General features: G+C 69.7%; 2 protein-coding genes across 2 annotated transcripts; both read right to left on the reverse strand.

Moving 5' to 3' along the window:
• Positions 1 to 670: 670 nt before the first annotated feature.
• Positions 671 to 5,550, reverse strand: EFNA4 (ephrin A4). Its single transcript, XM_054179148.1, has 6 exons — positions 5,423 to 5,550; positions 2,463 to 2,755; positions 1,707 to 1,775; positions 1,489 to 1,548; positions 1,150 to 1,410; positions 671 to 1,045 (listed from the first exon to the last, which is right to left on the reverse strand). The coding sequence occupies exons 1-5, from the start codon at positions 5,533 to 5,535 to the stop codon at positions 1,322 to 1,324; spliced, it is 624 nt and encodes a 207-aa protein (XP_054035123.1). The 5' UTR covers positions 5,536 to 5,550; the 3' UTR covers positions 671 to 1,045; positions 1,150 to 1,321.
• A 1,432-nt stretch (positions 5,551 to 6,982) lies between these two features.
• ADAM15 (ADAM metallopeptidase domain 15) lies at positions 6,983 to 14,953 on the reverse strand. The gene is made up of 25 exons (XM_054179170.1): positions 14,755 to 14,953; positions 13,930 to 14,033; positions 13,179 to 13,255; positions 12,840 to 12,918; positions 12,675 to 12,751; positions 12,353 to 12,530; positions 12,217 to 12,279; positions 12,064 to 12,132; positions 11,787 to 11,956; positions 11,614 to 11,698; positions 11,397 to 11,545; positions 11,125 to 11,302; positions 10,868 to 10,960; positions 10,557 to 10,752; positions 10,376 to 10,484; positions 10,146 to 10,296; positions 10,001 to 10,078; positions 9,811 to 9,922; positions 9,545 to 9,683; positions 8,895 to 8,948; positions 8,519 to 8,624; positions 7,996 to 8,064; positions 7,630 to 7,701; positions 7,352 to 7,473; positions 6,983 to 7,055 (listed from the first exon to the last, which is right to left on the reverse strand). The coding sequence occupies exons 1-25, from the start codon at positions 14,834 to 14,836 to the stop codon at positions 7,013 to 7,015; spliced, it is 2,655 nt and encodes an 884-aa protein (XP_054035145.1). The 5' UTR covers positions 14,837 to 14,953; the 3' UTR covers positions 6,983 to 7,012.
• Between the last annotated feature and the right edge of the window lie 215 nt (positions 14,954 to 15,168).

The following is a 15,168-nucleotide window of genomic DNA, read 5'->3' on the forward strand; positions in this document are numbered from 1 at the left end:
CCTCCCACCCGGGGGGCGAGCCCGGGGCACGATGCTGCAGCTCTGTCCCACGGCTGTGACCCCAGCAGGGACCTGGTTGTGCCATGGGATCGGCCCTGGCAGCAGCCTGGGTACCGCACTGGCACGAGGGTGAAACCCCAGCTGTGCCCCCCCTGCACCCACTCCCCCACCCCACCCCCCGCATCGTGGTGCATCCTCGGGGGGTATGCACCAGGGTGGAGCATCGCTGCCCCACGGGCAGCCCAAGGGCAGTGAGAGAAGAACTATGGTGCCCAGCTGGGGGCTCTGGCTGAGCCACCCACCCCCAACAGCCCCCCGTCCCCCCCCTCCCCTTCACCACGGGCCCATCCCAGGCGCCAGCGGCCGGCCCTGGGTCTTACTGTCAGGTGCTAATTGCGGGCAGCTCGGCTGTAATTAAAGCTCTCCCTGTGACATGAGCTGAGGTCTCAGTATCAAATCGCTGCAATTAAACCCCCCCCGGCCTTAAAGGTTGGGAAGGGAGGCACAGGGACCCCTGGGGGGGGGCTGGGAGGGCGAGCACCCCAGCATCCCTGCGGGGAAGGGGATTTAGGGCAGGTGAGCAAAGGCAGGAGGGGACTGGGGGTGGGTGGGCACAGGCGGGAGGGGGACTGGGGGTGGGTGGGCGCAGGCGGGAGGGGGAATGGGGGCAGCGCGAGGCCAGGGGTGGGGGCTGCACAGCCCAAGGGCGCAGTGATCTTGCAAACACTGTATTGCTCGGCTCAGTCACTACCAGGGGTTAAAACCAAACCGTAGGAGCGTCTTCCCAGAAGACAGATCGGTGTGTCCTCGCCGGAGGACAAGGCAGCGGAGGGGCCAGGCGCCTGCCTCCATCCGGCAGCCCTGCTCCAGGGCCTGGGGGGGAGGGTCCCCGGCCCCCCGGGGTGGGGATTCCATGGGGGAAGGCACTAGATGAGGCGATAGCCCTGGGGCAGCGCAGGCGTCTGCTGAGCTGTGGGGTGCCCAGTGCCAGGGCAGAGCAGCCAGCGGGACCCGTGCCTGGTGATGCCAGAGGGAAGCGAGGTACCTGAGAGGGAGAGAGCCCCATCAGGGGATGATGTGGCACGGCAAGGGGCACCAGCCCCTAGAAGCACCGAGCACAACAGAGCCCCTCATCCACCTCCCCCTCACCTTCCAGCCCAGAGCTCCTGGCCCCAGCTCAGCTTTGAGGAGGTCTGGTGGGTGAGTCATGGCCCAGGGCTGCCCCACAGGCTTGTGGCAGGGGGATGGCAGTGGATGAAGAGTCTGGCAGTGGGCAGCAGGGCAGAGGAGTCTGCGTCCCTGCCGTGGGCAGCGCCGAGGGTCAGATCCAGAGCAGGGCCAGGAGCATGAGTACCAGGCACAGGGTGTGGGGCTGCAGCGGGGCCACGATGCCCCGGGCGGGCACTGCATCTGCCAGGGTAGGAGCAGAGGTCAAGCTGAGCCATCTCCTGGGCTTCCTCCCAACCCCCCTGCCAACCCCATACTCACCCTCTGACCCCCCACGCCCGTGGGGCTGCGAATTGGGAACCTCTGTCGCCGCCTCCGGTGCTGAAACAAACCCCGAGAGTGTCAGCGACCAGTTCCTCCGGGGCACACGATGTCGCCCCCGAGGCCCCGGTACTCCCAGCGGGAACCAGGCAGCCCCACTGGCAGGCGATGGGGAACCCCAGACCCTCGGGGCACAGCCACCCCCGAGCTGGACTCACTCGTGCCTCTGCAGCAGACGGAGACGCGCAGCTTCAGGCAGCGCCCGGCGCTCTCGGGGCTGGGGACAGCTGGGCAGATGCGGAACTCATCAGCGGCTTCCCCCCGCCACAGACCCCCGACGGCCGGGACCCCCCTCCCGCGACGGCCGGGTGGGAGCAGCGCCGGGCTTGGGGCTCCCCCTCCCGGCGGGCTAAGGGGTCGGCACCGCCCGCGTCCCCACCTCGGGGCACCCAGGCTCCCCCGACCCTCCCCCGTGCACCCCAATCTTTGTTGCATCCGGATCCCCGGGTGCAGCTGGACCCTCCCCTCCCATGCACCCCAACCATCCCGACCCCAAGTGCACCCAGACCACCCTGCTCACCCCAACTCTGCTTGCATGAAGAGCCCTGATGAGGCCAGACACCCCCAAACACCCCAACCCCAGCTGCACCCAAATTCTCAGTGCACCCCAACCCCTCCATGCACCCCAACACTCCCTCATGTACCCCAGTCCCTGCGTGCATCCAAACCCTCCCTCCCAGGCACCTCCACTCTGGCTGCATCCAGACCTCCCAGCCCACCCCAACCTCCGCTCCATCCAGAGCCCTGTTGGGGCTGGACCCTTCCCCACATCCTCATCCCAGCTCTGCCCAGACCCTCGCTGCAGCTTCCCATGTGCCCCAAACATGATTCCTGGTGGGACCTCACACCAGCTGCCCCCCCAGCTGACCCTGGCTGACCGCAGCCCCGCTCCGGGGGGTGGGTGGGGGACTCACAGTAGTAGTAGTAGGTCTCCCCCGGCTGGAACTCGAAGCCCAGGGGGAAGGGAGTGAAGCGTTGGATCTTCTCCGAGAAGCGGATGGGACCGAAGGGTGCCCAGGGCCGGTTGCACTCCCAGCGCTTGAAGGCACCTGGGGTCTCGTAGCAGCCTCTGTAGCCCGCCTGGTCCACCATGAAGAGGGTGAAGGTCTCTACCCGGCCGGCGGGCACGGTGCCCTCGTAGTGGGGGCAGTAGATGTCCAGGTAGTCATTGATGGCCACCTGGATGGCGTAGTTGTCCCGCAGGAACCTGCCGGGCAGGGCAAGCTGTAGAGCTGGCACCACCACGAGTGCCGCGGTGCCCCCAGGAGGGACAACACCCCCCACCTCCCTAACCCCCCCCCCCGCTGCCCTGCGCTAGGACAGAGCCAAGATGCTGCCAAAACAGCTGCCAGGCTCCCGCCCGCTCCACACCGGGAGGCATCAGCATGGATTAGCTGCAGACCGCTGGAGCTGAATGAGCTCTGCCGCTGGGGCCGGGGCGGGTCCGAGCGACGCCGGTCGGGGCACAAAGCCCCCCGACCCCAGGCGCCCTCCTCACCGCCCTGGCGCTGATTGGCATCGACACCCCCGTGGGGGTACTTCCTGCACGCCGCCTCCTGCACCGGCATATGCTGGCGGGGGGGCGGCTGGGGAGGGCAGGGGGCACAGGGAGCTCTGCTGGCCGTGGGGGCAGGGGGAGGGGGCCCAGCCTGGGGACCTGCAAGGGCAGGCAACGGAGTCAGCTCATGGCTGTGCGAACAGAGCGTGCGGCCAGGCTGGGGTGGAGTTGGCACCTCTGCGGGCACACACGTGTGCAAACACACACATGTGCAAACACACACGTGTGCAAACACACACGGGAAACCACACACGAGTGCAGACACACACATGTGCAAACACAGAGAGGAAAACACGCAGGAAACCACGCACGAGTGCAGGCACACTTGCATGCAAACACACTTGTGCACACACATGCACACACGTGTGCACACACACACATGCACACACACACATGCACACACACACGTGTGTACATGCTGGGTGCAGCAGCAGCCCTGCTCCCCCCTCCCCAGCCCTGGCAGGGCAGCGACCTCCGCCCTGCGCCCACGTCTGCCAACCGGCCGGATCCTGCCACGGCCTGGGCACATACCAGCCCGGCAGCGCCCTGGCCTCGCTGGCAGCGGCGTGGCAGGGCTGGGACTGCCAAGCTAGCACCTGGCTTGGCAGGGTCACCCTGGCCCGCTGGGGAAGGGGCCGGTGGTAAGACCTTGGCCGGTTCCAGCCCCATCCTCCTGCCCTGACGTGGGCACAGCCCCTGCGCACCCCATGCAGAGTCCTGGCAGCTGTGGCAGAGGCTGCTGCGTTCATCTTGGTGCCAGCAGCTCTATAAGCCAGGAGGGGCACGGGCCCCAACCGCCCCCCACCCAGGCTGGGGGCTCTCTGAGAACAGGACCAGGCACAGGCTCCGGCTGACTCAGCGCATCCCACTGGGCGACGCTGGCCAGGGCGAGCCTGGGCACGGCTGAGGGCTGCCAGGGACGGGGGCCCTGTCTTGACCCTGCAGAGGGCAGAACGCAGCCCTCCCTTTCCGGGGCACCCACGGGTGGTGGCTTCCCACGGTGCTCATCCACAGCTCCCCACTCTCATGGGGAGTAATACAGTGCTGGTGCCCCCCAGCCTGCCGGTGTGTGCCCACCTGTCCCAGTCCCGGTCTGTGGGCCCAGGGCATGAGACCCTTGAGGAAGAGCAGAGACCTCAGACCCCCAGCACAGCTCCCCCCGACCCTGCTCCCCACTCCCACCAGAGCAGGAGCTGCCCAGAGCTGGGAAATACCTAAAATGGAGGAAACCAGGAGAGGGGCTGGGGCCAGCCCCCAACCCAACGATGATTGGCAGAGACTGTGGGCAGCTGCCCTGGCCAGGCAGGGGCTGAGCTGTGCCCAGTGGTCCTTACCAGCAGGGCATCTGCCATGGGAAGCAGCGACCCAGGCAGTGCCACCCACCAGCTTGATGCCACCTGGGCTTGGTACTACAAGGCTGCCCACCAGCCCCAAGCCCAGCAAGGGTACCCAGGCCTTAATGCCACTTGAGGATGCTGAAAGCTCAGTACCACCAAGGCCACCGAGGCTCAGAGCAGGTTGGTACCATCGGGGACTTGGCACCATTGGGAGTGCCCATTGGCTTGGTGCCTCCTAAAGCTTGGTGCCTCTGGGGCTGCCCACCCGCACAGCACCACGCAGGGCTCAGGACCACAAAGCACACGGTGGCTTTGTGCCACTGGGGATGCCCAGGGGCTTGGTACCCCTTGGGGCATGGTACCACTGGGGATGCCCAGTGGCTTGGTACCCCCTGGGGTGTGGTGCCACTGGGGATGCCCAATGGCTTGGTACACCTTGGGGTGTGGTGCTGCTGGGGATGCCCAGTGGCTTGGAACCCCCTGGGGTGTGGTGCCACTGGGGATGCCCAGTGGCTTGGTACCCCGTGGGGCGTGGTGCCACCGGGGATGCCCAATGGCTCAGCACTGCTGAGTGCTCTGCACCATCAGACCTCACCAGCTGGGGAACGCCCAGGGGTGCCCAGTGGCTTGGTGCCACCGGGGATCCTCACCTGCTCACTGCCACCGGGGGCTCGGTACCGCCGGGGATGCCTGCTGGCTCGGTACCACTTGTGGGTACTCACCGGCTCGGTATCCCCCAGAGGCACCCGGTGGCCCGGAACCACAGGGGAGGTACTCACCGGCTCGGTATCACCCGGGTGGGGGGGGCCCGGTAGCACCAGGGCTGCCCGTGGCTCGGTGCCCGCCAGCCCCGCCCCGCCCGGGAACCCACTGCCCGGCCGCCCCGCCCCGCTCCGTTCGTCCCGGCGGCGCGGGCCCGGGGCTCGGCGGGGCCCGGGGCGCACAAAGGCGGCGGGGCCGGCGGGGGAGGCGGCGGTACCTGGGGTTGCTGCTGTTCCAGTGGATGCCGTGGCGGGTTTCGCGCACCGGCGGCGGCGTCGCCCGGAGCAGCGATGCCCAGAGCAGGAGCCCGAGCAGCGGCGCGGGGCGCATGGCTCCGCCGGGGCGGGGGGCGGCGGGGGGCGGCGGCGGCAGCGGCGGAGGCGGCCCGGCCCGGCGGGGCTCGGCACGGCCCGGCCCGCCCCGCCAACTTCGGGCCAATCCGCGCTGCGCCGCCGCCCGGCAACTTCCCCGAGTGCCATTAACCCTTGGGGGGCGGCCCCAATACCGACACCGGCACCCCAGAACCCACGCGGGACTGGGAACGGCACCTCGGAACACCCCCCACGCACCCCCGAGCACCTGGACCGGTACATTCGACATCCACCAGCACCGGAACCGGCAGCCCCGCCCCCAATCCGGCACCCCCGGCACCGAGCCGAAACCCTCCCGGTAGCCCCACCCCAACTCGGCCCCGCCTGGGTACCGTGGACATCGGCAGGCACCGGCACTGCCCGGCACGGCCCGGACACGCGGGACTAGCAGCACCGGGTGGTCCCCGTGCCCACCACACCCCTGGGCGTACACCAGGACCCACCGCCCACCGGTACCGGCCAGGGCCAGCGGAACCGGGAGGGGCAGTGCCGGCCCGTGCACAGGTGGCAGCTCCTGCACACGCGTGTGCACATGTGTGGAGACTCCTGCACGTGTGTGGCACGCGTGGGGCGGCTCCTGCACACACATGTCCGTGTACATGGCTGTTCTTGCACACACGTGTCCGTGGCCATGTCACCTCCTGCGCACACACCTCACGTCCCTGCACACCGCCCTGCACACCGCCCTGCACACGCGTGACACACATATGTGGCACCTCCTGCACATACATGTACTCCTGCCCACGTGAGCTCCCACTCCTGTCCACGTCCCTGTCCCCTGACACATTCCAGTGTCCACCCAGGCCACCTCGCACATGCGTGTCCCTACCCTTGTCCATGTCACCTGCACACACACGTATGTCTGTGTCCCCGCACACGCATGTCCGTGTCACTGTCCCTGCCCGTGCCCACGTGCCCTCACACCCCCCCGTATGTCCCCTGCCCACGATCCCTCACACACAGATGTCTGTCCCTTTCCCACCGCCACGCATCTCCGCCCCTGCCCCTGCCCCGGTCCCGGTCCCGGTCCCCTCCCGCCCGCGCCCACTCCCGTGCCCACGGGCCGGGTCCCGCACGTGCCCATGCCCACGTGGCTCCACGGGAGGTTCCCCCCCCCCCGCCCTCCCTTCCTCGCTCCCCAAGCGGTGGCGTGGCGCAGAGCCCCCGCCAGGGGGCGCAAGAAGGGACAGAGCCACTTCCTGCCACCAGCCAGGACTCGGGGCGGGGGGGGGCCGCAGGGGATGCTGGGAGCTGTAGTTCCGCGGCCTGCGCGATTCCGCCCCTGCCCCGCATCACGACGCCGGTCCCGGTGCCCTGCTCCGGCGGAGGCAGCACCAAGGCAGCTCACAGCCCTTTTATTGACGCTGTACAAGCGGGCGGCGGGGGACCGGCCCGCGGCTGCAAGACGGCTGCGGCGGCGGCGCCGGGCCCGCGGCTCAGGCCTCCCGCGGGGCCTCCTCGGGCGGCGGCGGCGGCGGCCTGCGGAGGGAGAGGAGGGCAGGGATGGGGCCGGGGCCGGCTCGCAGCGCCGCGCTCAGGCTCCCCTGCAGCCTCGGCTGCCCTGCTCGGGATCCCTGTGCCTGCTGGGAGCTCTCTTTGCCCCCACACAGCCTTGCACTCGGCTCTCCCACCCTGGGCCCTGGCTCTGCGCACAGAGGACACCTCCCCTCCCCCCAGCACCCCAACTCTGCTGCCACGTTGCCCCCCTCCACCTGGCACCCCACCCCCCATGCTGGTACACTGTTCTGGACCCCTTCAGGCCTGGCCCTGCTCACCTGGAGGGGATCACCGTGACGTAGGAGTGTCCAGGGGGGGTCTCGCTGTGGCTCTGCGAAGGTCCCAGGGGGTGCAAGGGCAGCGGCCGCTGGGGTGGGGGAGGCTTGGCCAGACCTGGGGGCTGCAGGGGAACTGGGGGGGGTCAGAGCTCCGCTCCGGGTCGAACCCCCCCCCCCCTCCCCCCTCGATGCGTTCAGGGTGGGCTCAAACCATCTCCCATGCCCAGGCTCACACTCTCCTGCCCCACACGCCGGTGCCGCCGCTCTGATGCCATTACCTGAGTGCCTGGCACCATGGGGTCCGCGGGCAGCGGGCGTGTGGGGGGGGGCGGCCTGTCCGGGGGGGCAGCCTGGGCAGAGAGAGCAGGGACAGTGAGACAGCTGCGGGACAGCCAAGACAGCAAGGGGCAGGGGGGGACCAGTGGCCACAGGGACGAACCTCCCCCCAGGCAGGAGGCTTTTAGGGAGGCCGGGGGGGGGGGGGGCAGGGCTTTCCCCCTCGGCAGTGCCAGCTGGCACTGGGCACGGGGAGATGTGCCACAGAGGCCACAGCCCACAGGTCCCCGGGAGCTGGTGCGCAGCCAGACATGCAGCAGGGGCCGGAGAGGTGCTGCCCGGGACCCCCACCCCGGGCCGGGCGTTACCTTGGGAGCAGGGTCCGGCGGGAGGGGCCGGCAGGGTGGGTCGGGCCGGGCTGAGCTGAGGGCAGCCGGCTGCAGAGAGAGGGAGAGGGGGCAGGCAGCCATGCAGCCCCGCAGCGGGGGCAAGCCGTGCAGCATGCGGAGACCCCCCTCCCGCCGCCAAGCACAGACCCCCCCCAGCCGCAGGCAGCTCCAGGACTCAGCCCTGTGCCAGCACCCCCGGCCCGGATGGCCGCTGCAGCCCCCGGCCTGGCACCCATCCTGGAGATGCATGGCCCGCGCTGGGCACCAAAGCGGCGTGGCCCAGGGCTGTGCCAGGCTGCTCCTGGCCCGAGGTGGTGCCACGGAGTCGAACCACCCAGCCCCAGCAGGCAGGGAGGCTGGGAGCTGGTGCCCAGGGATGCCTCCTCAGCACCAACCAGACCGAACCGCGGTCCCCACGGCAACCACCGGCAGTTACCGAGGCGACAGCAGCGCCAGCAGCCCCCTCCCCCCACCCCAGCCGCCTGCTCCCCCTGGCTCTCACCTTGCTGCGGTGCATGGGCTGCAGCTCCGTGGCCTGGCGCCACTGCGGGGGCCGGGGCCGCTCGGGGGGGCCCTGGCTGCCCGACCTGGGCTCCGGTTGGGAGATCCTGCAGAGAAGAGGCAGGATCAGGCCCCCCCCAAGTCTGCTGCAGGCAGGCAAAGGAACCCCAGGGGCAGCAACCGAACCACACCGGCACCAGCGGAAGCCAAGAGAAACGAACCCCTGGGCACCAGGAGAGGCAACACCCTGCAAGCCCAGGGCTGCCCTACACCCCACGGGGGCACTGCCAGGGGAAGAGCGCAGCACCAGGAGGCCTTGCGAAGCAGGATGGCTGAGGGACAGCCCCACGGTGCCCAGGTGCCAGCTGTGACGTTACCCTCTCCGGCCGTCTGGGGGTTCTGGACCCAGGAATGGCACCTGGGGCTCAGCGCTGTGGGGAGAAGAGTTGGGGGCTCAGCCTTGGGGGGGCTGCAGGGGGGCGGCCAGCAGCGGGGAGGGTCCGGGGTGGCATAGGGGCACGTGGGGTGGCATGCCAGGGGCTGCTGCCTATGCTGGGGGAAGATGCACACAGGCACACACACAGACTGGCACCTGCTGGGGGATGTGGGCATGCAGCATAGTGCCTGGGCAGCCTCCACAGGGCACCTGTGCACTGGCACAGGTGTGTGCCCAGCTTGCCCACCCTGCACCGGTGTGCCCACATGCAGGCAGCTCTGGGCACTGCCAGGACACAGGTGATGCACACATGCAGCAGGCAGCCACAGGCACTGCCAGGGCACAGGTGTGTGTCCCCCTTACCCACCCTGCACCGGTGTGCCCACATGCAGGCAGCTCTGGGCACTGCCAGGGCACAGGTGATGCACACATGCAGTAGGCAGCCACGGGCACTGCCATGGCACAGGTGCGTGCCCAGATTACCCACCCTGCACCGGTGTGCCCACATGCAGGCAGCTCTGGGCACTGCCAGGGCACACACATGCACACACAGAGGTGTGTGTGCCACCCGTCCACCACCAGCTTGGTTACCTGTACTGGCAGGAGGTCCTCTTGCTGAGCTGGCAGAGGCGTTTGTGCAGCCCAGCCCGGCGGGCACAGCCCAGCCCCAGCACCAGGGCCAGCCCCAGCAGGGCACTCAGCAGCAAGGCGGTGGGCAGGGCGCTGCCCGCTGCGGAGAGAGAGGCATCAGGGCTCCTCCCCCTTGCTGCACCCCATGCCAGCTCTGGCAGTGCCAGCCACACAAAGCCCCATTCTCTGCCTGGCACTGGCAGCCTCCCTCCTGCCTCTGCCCTCACCTCGCTCCAGGGCAGCAGGGCCGCTGTCCTGGCTGCCCCCCGCGCCAGGGCTCTCGCAGGTCGGGGGTGCCCAGCCCTGCTCACAGTGGCAGTGCCCGTGGTTGTTGCACACCTGAGTGGGTGACACGGAGCCTCAGCACCGCCTGGCAGGTGCCCACCGCCAGCCCCCACCCCTCGGCCTTGTACTCACCCCATGCCCGTGGCATTTGCTGTGGCACTGCTGGTCACCCAGGGCAGAGACATCCTGGCACCGGTGCTGGAGGCACACCTGTAGGGCACAGGGTGTCAGCAGTGGGCAAGGCCCCTGCCCTCTTTCCTGCTGCCCTGCCACTCACCTTGCCAGGGCCACAGGCGGTGCCAGGCAACACCATAGATGCATCACTCACATCCTTGTCCCAGGGCAGAGGGGTCCCTTGGCAGGACCCTTCTGGCGTGTACCCACGTGCATTGGCACGTTGGCACTGCAGCATCCCGCAGCCAGCGTCCCTGCAGAGACAGAGAGGAGGTCAGGAGCAGGGGGCAGAGGGCACAGGGAGGATGGCAAGGGGGAAGTGGCAGCACTCACTGCTGGGTGCAGGCAACGTAGGAGCCATTGGGGAGCTGCCCGCAGTGCCCACGCTCATCCCCGTGCCCGTTCAGCGATGCCATGCAGGAGCTGGAGACAGGGCCAGCACCTGCAGCAGGGGAGCAGCAAAGCTCAGCACCCCCTCCCCAGCCCCCCAGCCCCAGCCCTGGCCCTGCCGTACCTGGCCCCAGCAGCTGCTGGCACTGCCCTTCGTAGGTGGCACAGGCGCCGCCGTAGCAGAGGGCCTGCCCGCTGGCACAGGGCTGCCCGTCCTGCAGGAAGCTGTCAGGTGGGCACAGGGGCGAGAGCCCATCGCAGAACTCGGGCAGGTCACACTCGCCCAGGGGGTCCCGGCAGCGGTGCCCGGCGGGGCGCAGCTGCAGGGGGGGCACAGGCAGATGAGTGGAGAGCGCCCCCCACCCCCCCGAAAGACGACCTACCCCCGGGCAGCGGCTGCGGTGCCAGCACTGCCAGCTGCCCATCCCCACACACCTGGCAGTCCTGGCAGCAGGCGTCCCCCGCGGTGCACTGGGCGCCGGGCATCAGCTGGCAGCTGCTGCTGTTGCAGCAGGGATCGGTGCACTCCTTCCAGCAGAGAGGCAGTGGTGAGCGGCTGGCACCCAGGCGGGTCTGGGACATGGCACCCCTGGCACAGAGCCACGGCACAGGCAGCCCCAGGCCCAATGGTTTGGCTGCTGCGGGGAGCCCCAGCCCACCCAGACCCTCCCGCCCCCTCCCCCGCCCCGTACCATGCTGAGGCCACAGTCACAGCCCTCTCCTGGCTCCAGGAAGTGGTTCCCGCAGCGGGGGGTCCCTGCCAGGCTCCGGGGCGCGGGCACGTTGGAGAGGCACCAGCCCAGCCCCTGGCGCAGGCTGCGCTCCAGGTCCTGCTGGCTGCAGTTGCTGAAGCTCAAGCCGGGAGTCAGCCTGAGGAGCCAGCAAGGGGTCGGTGAGGTGAGAAGGAGGGGGAGGCTCAGCCCCCCAGCCCTCCCCCTCCCCAGAGCCCCGCCTCTGCCCTCACCCCGTGGGCGATGCCATGATGCAGCCGCGGTCCTGCCGGAGGTCGCTGCAGTCGCAGGAGCGCCTGGCACCGTCGTGCCGCATGCCCAGGTTGTGCCCCAGCTGATGTGCCACGGTGGAGGCGACGACCAGGACGCTGATCGAGTGGTCCTGTGGGACAGGGAGGGTCAGGGCAGGCAAGCAGCAGGGGCACAGGGGGCACCACAGGGGGCACTGACCATGCTGACTGCCCCGGAGCGGTTGGAGGAGCACATGGAGGCTTGGGTGGACATCCCCACTAGGACGTCATCGAAGCGGACACCCCTGGCAAGACAGAGGTGCCAGGGTCAGGGTGTGGGGAGGGGCTGCCTGCACACCTCATCCCCTGTCCCCCATCCTGTACCCCACTCACGTGAGGAGCTGGGCATTGTCATGGGGCAGCCTGGGCAGCAGCTCCTCCTGGCGCCAGCGCAGGAACCGCTCCAGCGTAGCCCTGGCACTGCCACCCACCGGGAAGAGGTCTGCCTCGCTCCACACCTCCACTGCCAGCAAGGCCACCCGCACTCCCAGCGGCTGGAAGAACTGGGGAGGGGCACGGGGGATGGCATTAGAGACTCCTGGGACCGTGGCAGTGAGGACACAGCCAAGCTGGCACGGATGGTGCCCAGCAGGTCCGGGCAGCGACTCACCGCATCCACCTGGTTGGCAATTTCCAGGGTCCGGGTGCGGACGCGATGCAGGTCAGGGTAATTCTGGGCCTGGGGGGCACAGGGAGGAGTGTCAAGGGGGCTGGCAGGGGAGCTGGGCAGCCCCTGCAGCTGGCACACCTGCCCAGCACTCACCGCAGCGTGGTCCACCACCATCACCAGCTCCACGAACCTCTGCTCTGCCAGTGCCCGCTTGCCCTGAGGGAGAGAGGGGGTCAGGGAGTGGGCAAGGGGAACCTCCCCCGTGGGACAAGACCCATGGGTGACCTACCCTCTGTGGCCAAGGCAGCTCTGTCTCCTCTGCCACGGGGGGCCCTGGGGGGCCCTGCCCACAGGCCCGTGGTGCCAACCAGACCTCCCGCGGCTGGTAGGCGATGTGCTGCCCTGGGGGGCCGCTGGCATCTGGCTCCAGCCCATAGCTCCTGGTCTCTGACAGCCAAATATGGCCACTGGGAAAAGGGAGAGGAGGCATCAGCGGCGTGGTGGCAGCCAGTGCCAGGCACTGCCAAAGCCAGAGGCTCACCTGAGTGCCAGGCACTGCCAAAGCCAGAGGCTCACCTGAGTGCCAGGCACTGCCAAAGCCAGAGGCTCACCTGAGTCCGGCGCAGGCGCAGAGGCTGGCCCAGGAGCTCGGAAAGCCCTGCACCGTCCCCCGGTAGCAGCAGTGCTCCTGAGGCAGAGAAGGGGCTTCAGGAGGCAGCCCCTTACCGGGGTCAGCTCAGGGACACCACTGAGGGCACCACACGCCTGGCACCTACCTGCTTGCTGGCCTCCTGCGTCACCCTCGTGCCGTTGGGCAGATAGTAGAGCAGTGCCCCGGTGCCCAGCACCAGCTCCCTGCCAGAGGCATTTGTCACCCCCACGGCAGCCATGGGGAGAGAAGGGGAGCAAGGGACCCCCCTCTCCCTGTGCACCAGAGATGGAGAGAGGGTTCCCCCAGCCCCCCCAGCCCCAGCCCCCCACCCCTTGAGCACCGTGGAGATGGAGACGGAGCCCATGGGACCCCCATCTTGCGTGCACCATTCGTGGACACAGGAGTCCTGGGACACCCCCCCACCCCCCACTCCCACCCGGCTCTGCCCCAGCCAGCGACTCACCAGTTTTGCTCCAGCTCCAGCACCAGCTGCGTCCCCTCCAGCTCCAGCAGCACCCGCAGCTGGCTGGGGAACCCCCCCTGCCACAGGCAGCAGTTACAGGAGGCCCCCCCGCCCCAGGGTACCCAACCCTGTGCCAAGCTGCGGCTCCCCTCCCGTCTCCACTCACCCTCTGCGAGACCATGACACCCCCCACCCCCCCCCCGGAGGGTGTCAGGAGACCCGCCTGGCCCTGGCGCGTGCCCGGAGGGAGGGAGGGGGCGGAAGGGATCCCCCTGCCCACCCCACCCCCCCACCCTCACACCCCGCAGGAAGCGTCCCTCCCTCCAGCTCATTGTGCCGGGAAAGGGGAGGGGAGGGGGTTGGACAGAGCCTGGCTCCCCCACCCCCAAGCTGCCCCTTGCGCTTCCTGCCCGGTGCAGCGCGGCGGAAACGTCGGAGAGACTCCCAACAGCCGCGGAGCAGCCGCGGAGCAGCCGGGCCCTTCCGCCAGCCGGGAGCAGGGTGGGTGCCCCTGGCACAGCCAGCGAGCTCCTGGCATCAGGAAAGGTGGGGAAGTGGGTGGGGGGTTTGCTGGGGCCCCTTCCTCAGAAGCTCTGGCTGCTCGCCCCCTCCAGGGATTTGGGCCAGGGGACCTGGGTGCCAGGTTTCGAAGGGGGCAAGGGAAGGGGGGGGGGGGGGTAGGCAGCCCCCAGCCTACTGTCACAAGCCCTTACGTGGCACAGGCACCCCAGGGGCACGGGCAGGAACTCACCTGAGTCACCTGTGCCAGGCTGAGTGTGTGGTCACCCTGCAGGACCTGCGGGGTCACCTGCCAGGAGTGTCCCAGTTCTGCGTGGTGCTGTGGGGAGCTGTCACCTGCACGGGGCACAGAGCTGCTGTCACAGCTTTGTCACACCCCCGTCCCCCACGGACACCCCAGCACACCCCAGACCCCCTCCGGCCACCCCAGCACACCCCGGTGCCCCTTGTCTCCTAGCCCCCTGTCACATTCTTGTCCCCACGGCCACCTGTCACAGCGCAGCACCCCAGGGCCAGGGTCTGGGGTTCTTGGGGGGCGGGGGGAGCAGGACCGAGATCTCCCCCGCTCACCCCGGTAGCTCCCGGTGTGCCCCCGGACGCATTTCCCGGACGCAGCACACAGGGCTGAGTAGGGGTGGGGGGATGCTCGGAGGTGACCCCCGCGGTGGGTGAGGGACAAGGGGAGCGCTCGGTCCCGCCTCGGGATGGACTCCCCGGGGTCCCCTGTCAGGCCTTGCGTCAGCTGCCCAGTGCGGGGACCGGGGCAGGGCTGGGAGGCCCGGCCCGGCTGACTCAGAGCCCCCCCACGCCCCCGCAGTCCTCCCCTCGTCCACCTGGACCCGGCCGCGCTCCCCGGGGCACACCGAGCATCCCCGCGGGGCTGTGATGCCCGGTCCCGTCCCTGGTCCCGATTCACAGACGAGCTGCACGGCTCCCCCCACCCCTCCCCGGTCTCCGAGGGTCCCTTTGCCATGTCCCGAACAGCGGCGAGGAGCGGAACCTCCCCGGGCTGGGGGATCGACGACCCTCCCGGGACACTCCCACCGTCCCCGCTCACCTGCTCCGCTCCAGCTGACTCCGGTACTGGCGGCGAGCAGCAGCGCCGCGGCGAGGAGCAGCCGCCGCGCCCGCGGCCCCATCGCCCTCCCGCAGCCCGAGCGGGGCCCAGCGGCCCCGGGCAGGCGGCTCCCGAGCTGACCCCCCGGCGCTCCCGCCGCGCATGGCCCCGCCGCCACTGCCGCCGCCGCCCGGTCCGACCCGGCCCGGGAGGAGGAACTTCCTGCCCGGCCCCCGCCCGGCTCTGCCGCCCCGCCCCGCCCGGCGCCGGGGAGCTGGGGAACCGGGACGGCCGCGCTTCGGGGGCTGTTCCGTGTGCGCCGGGAACCGGCTTTCCCTGCCCGGTGCGCTGCCCCGGAGACCCCCTCCCTTCCCCGAGAGCGTGGAGCAGGACCCCCGGCTCCTCCATCCTGTG

The sequence above is a fragment of the Dryobates pubescens genome (genome assembly GCF_014839835.1).
Source record: "Dryobates pubescens isolate bDryPub1 chromosome 41 unlocalized genomic scaffold, bDryPub1.pri SUPER_41_unloc_1, whole genome shotgun sequence".
Taxonomy (NCBI): Eukaryota; Metazoa; Chordata; class Aves; order Piciformes; family Picidae; genus Dryobates; species Dryobates pubescens.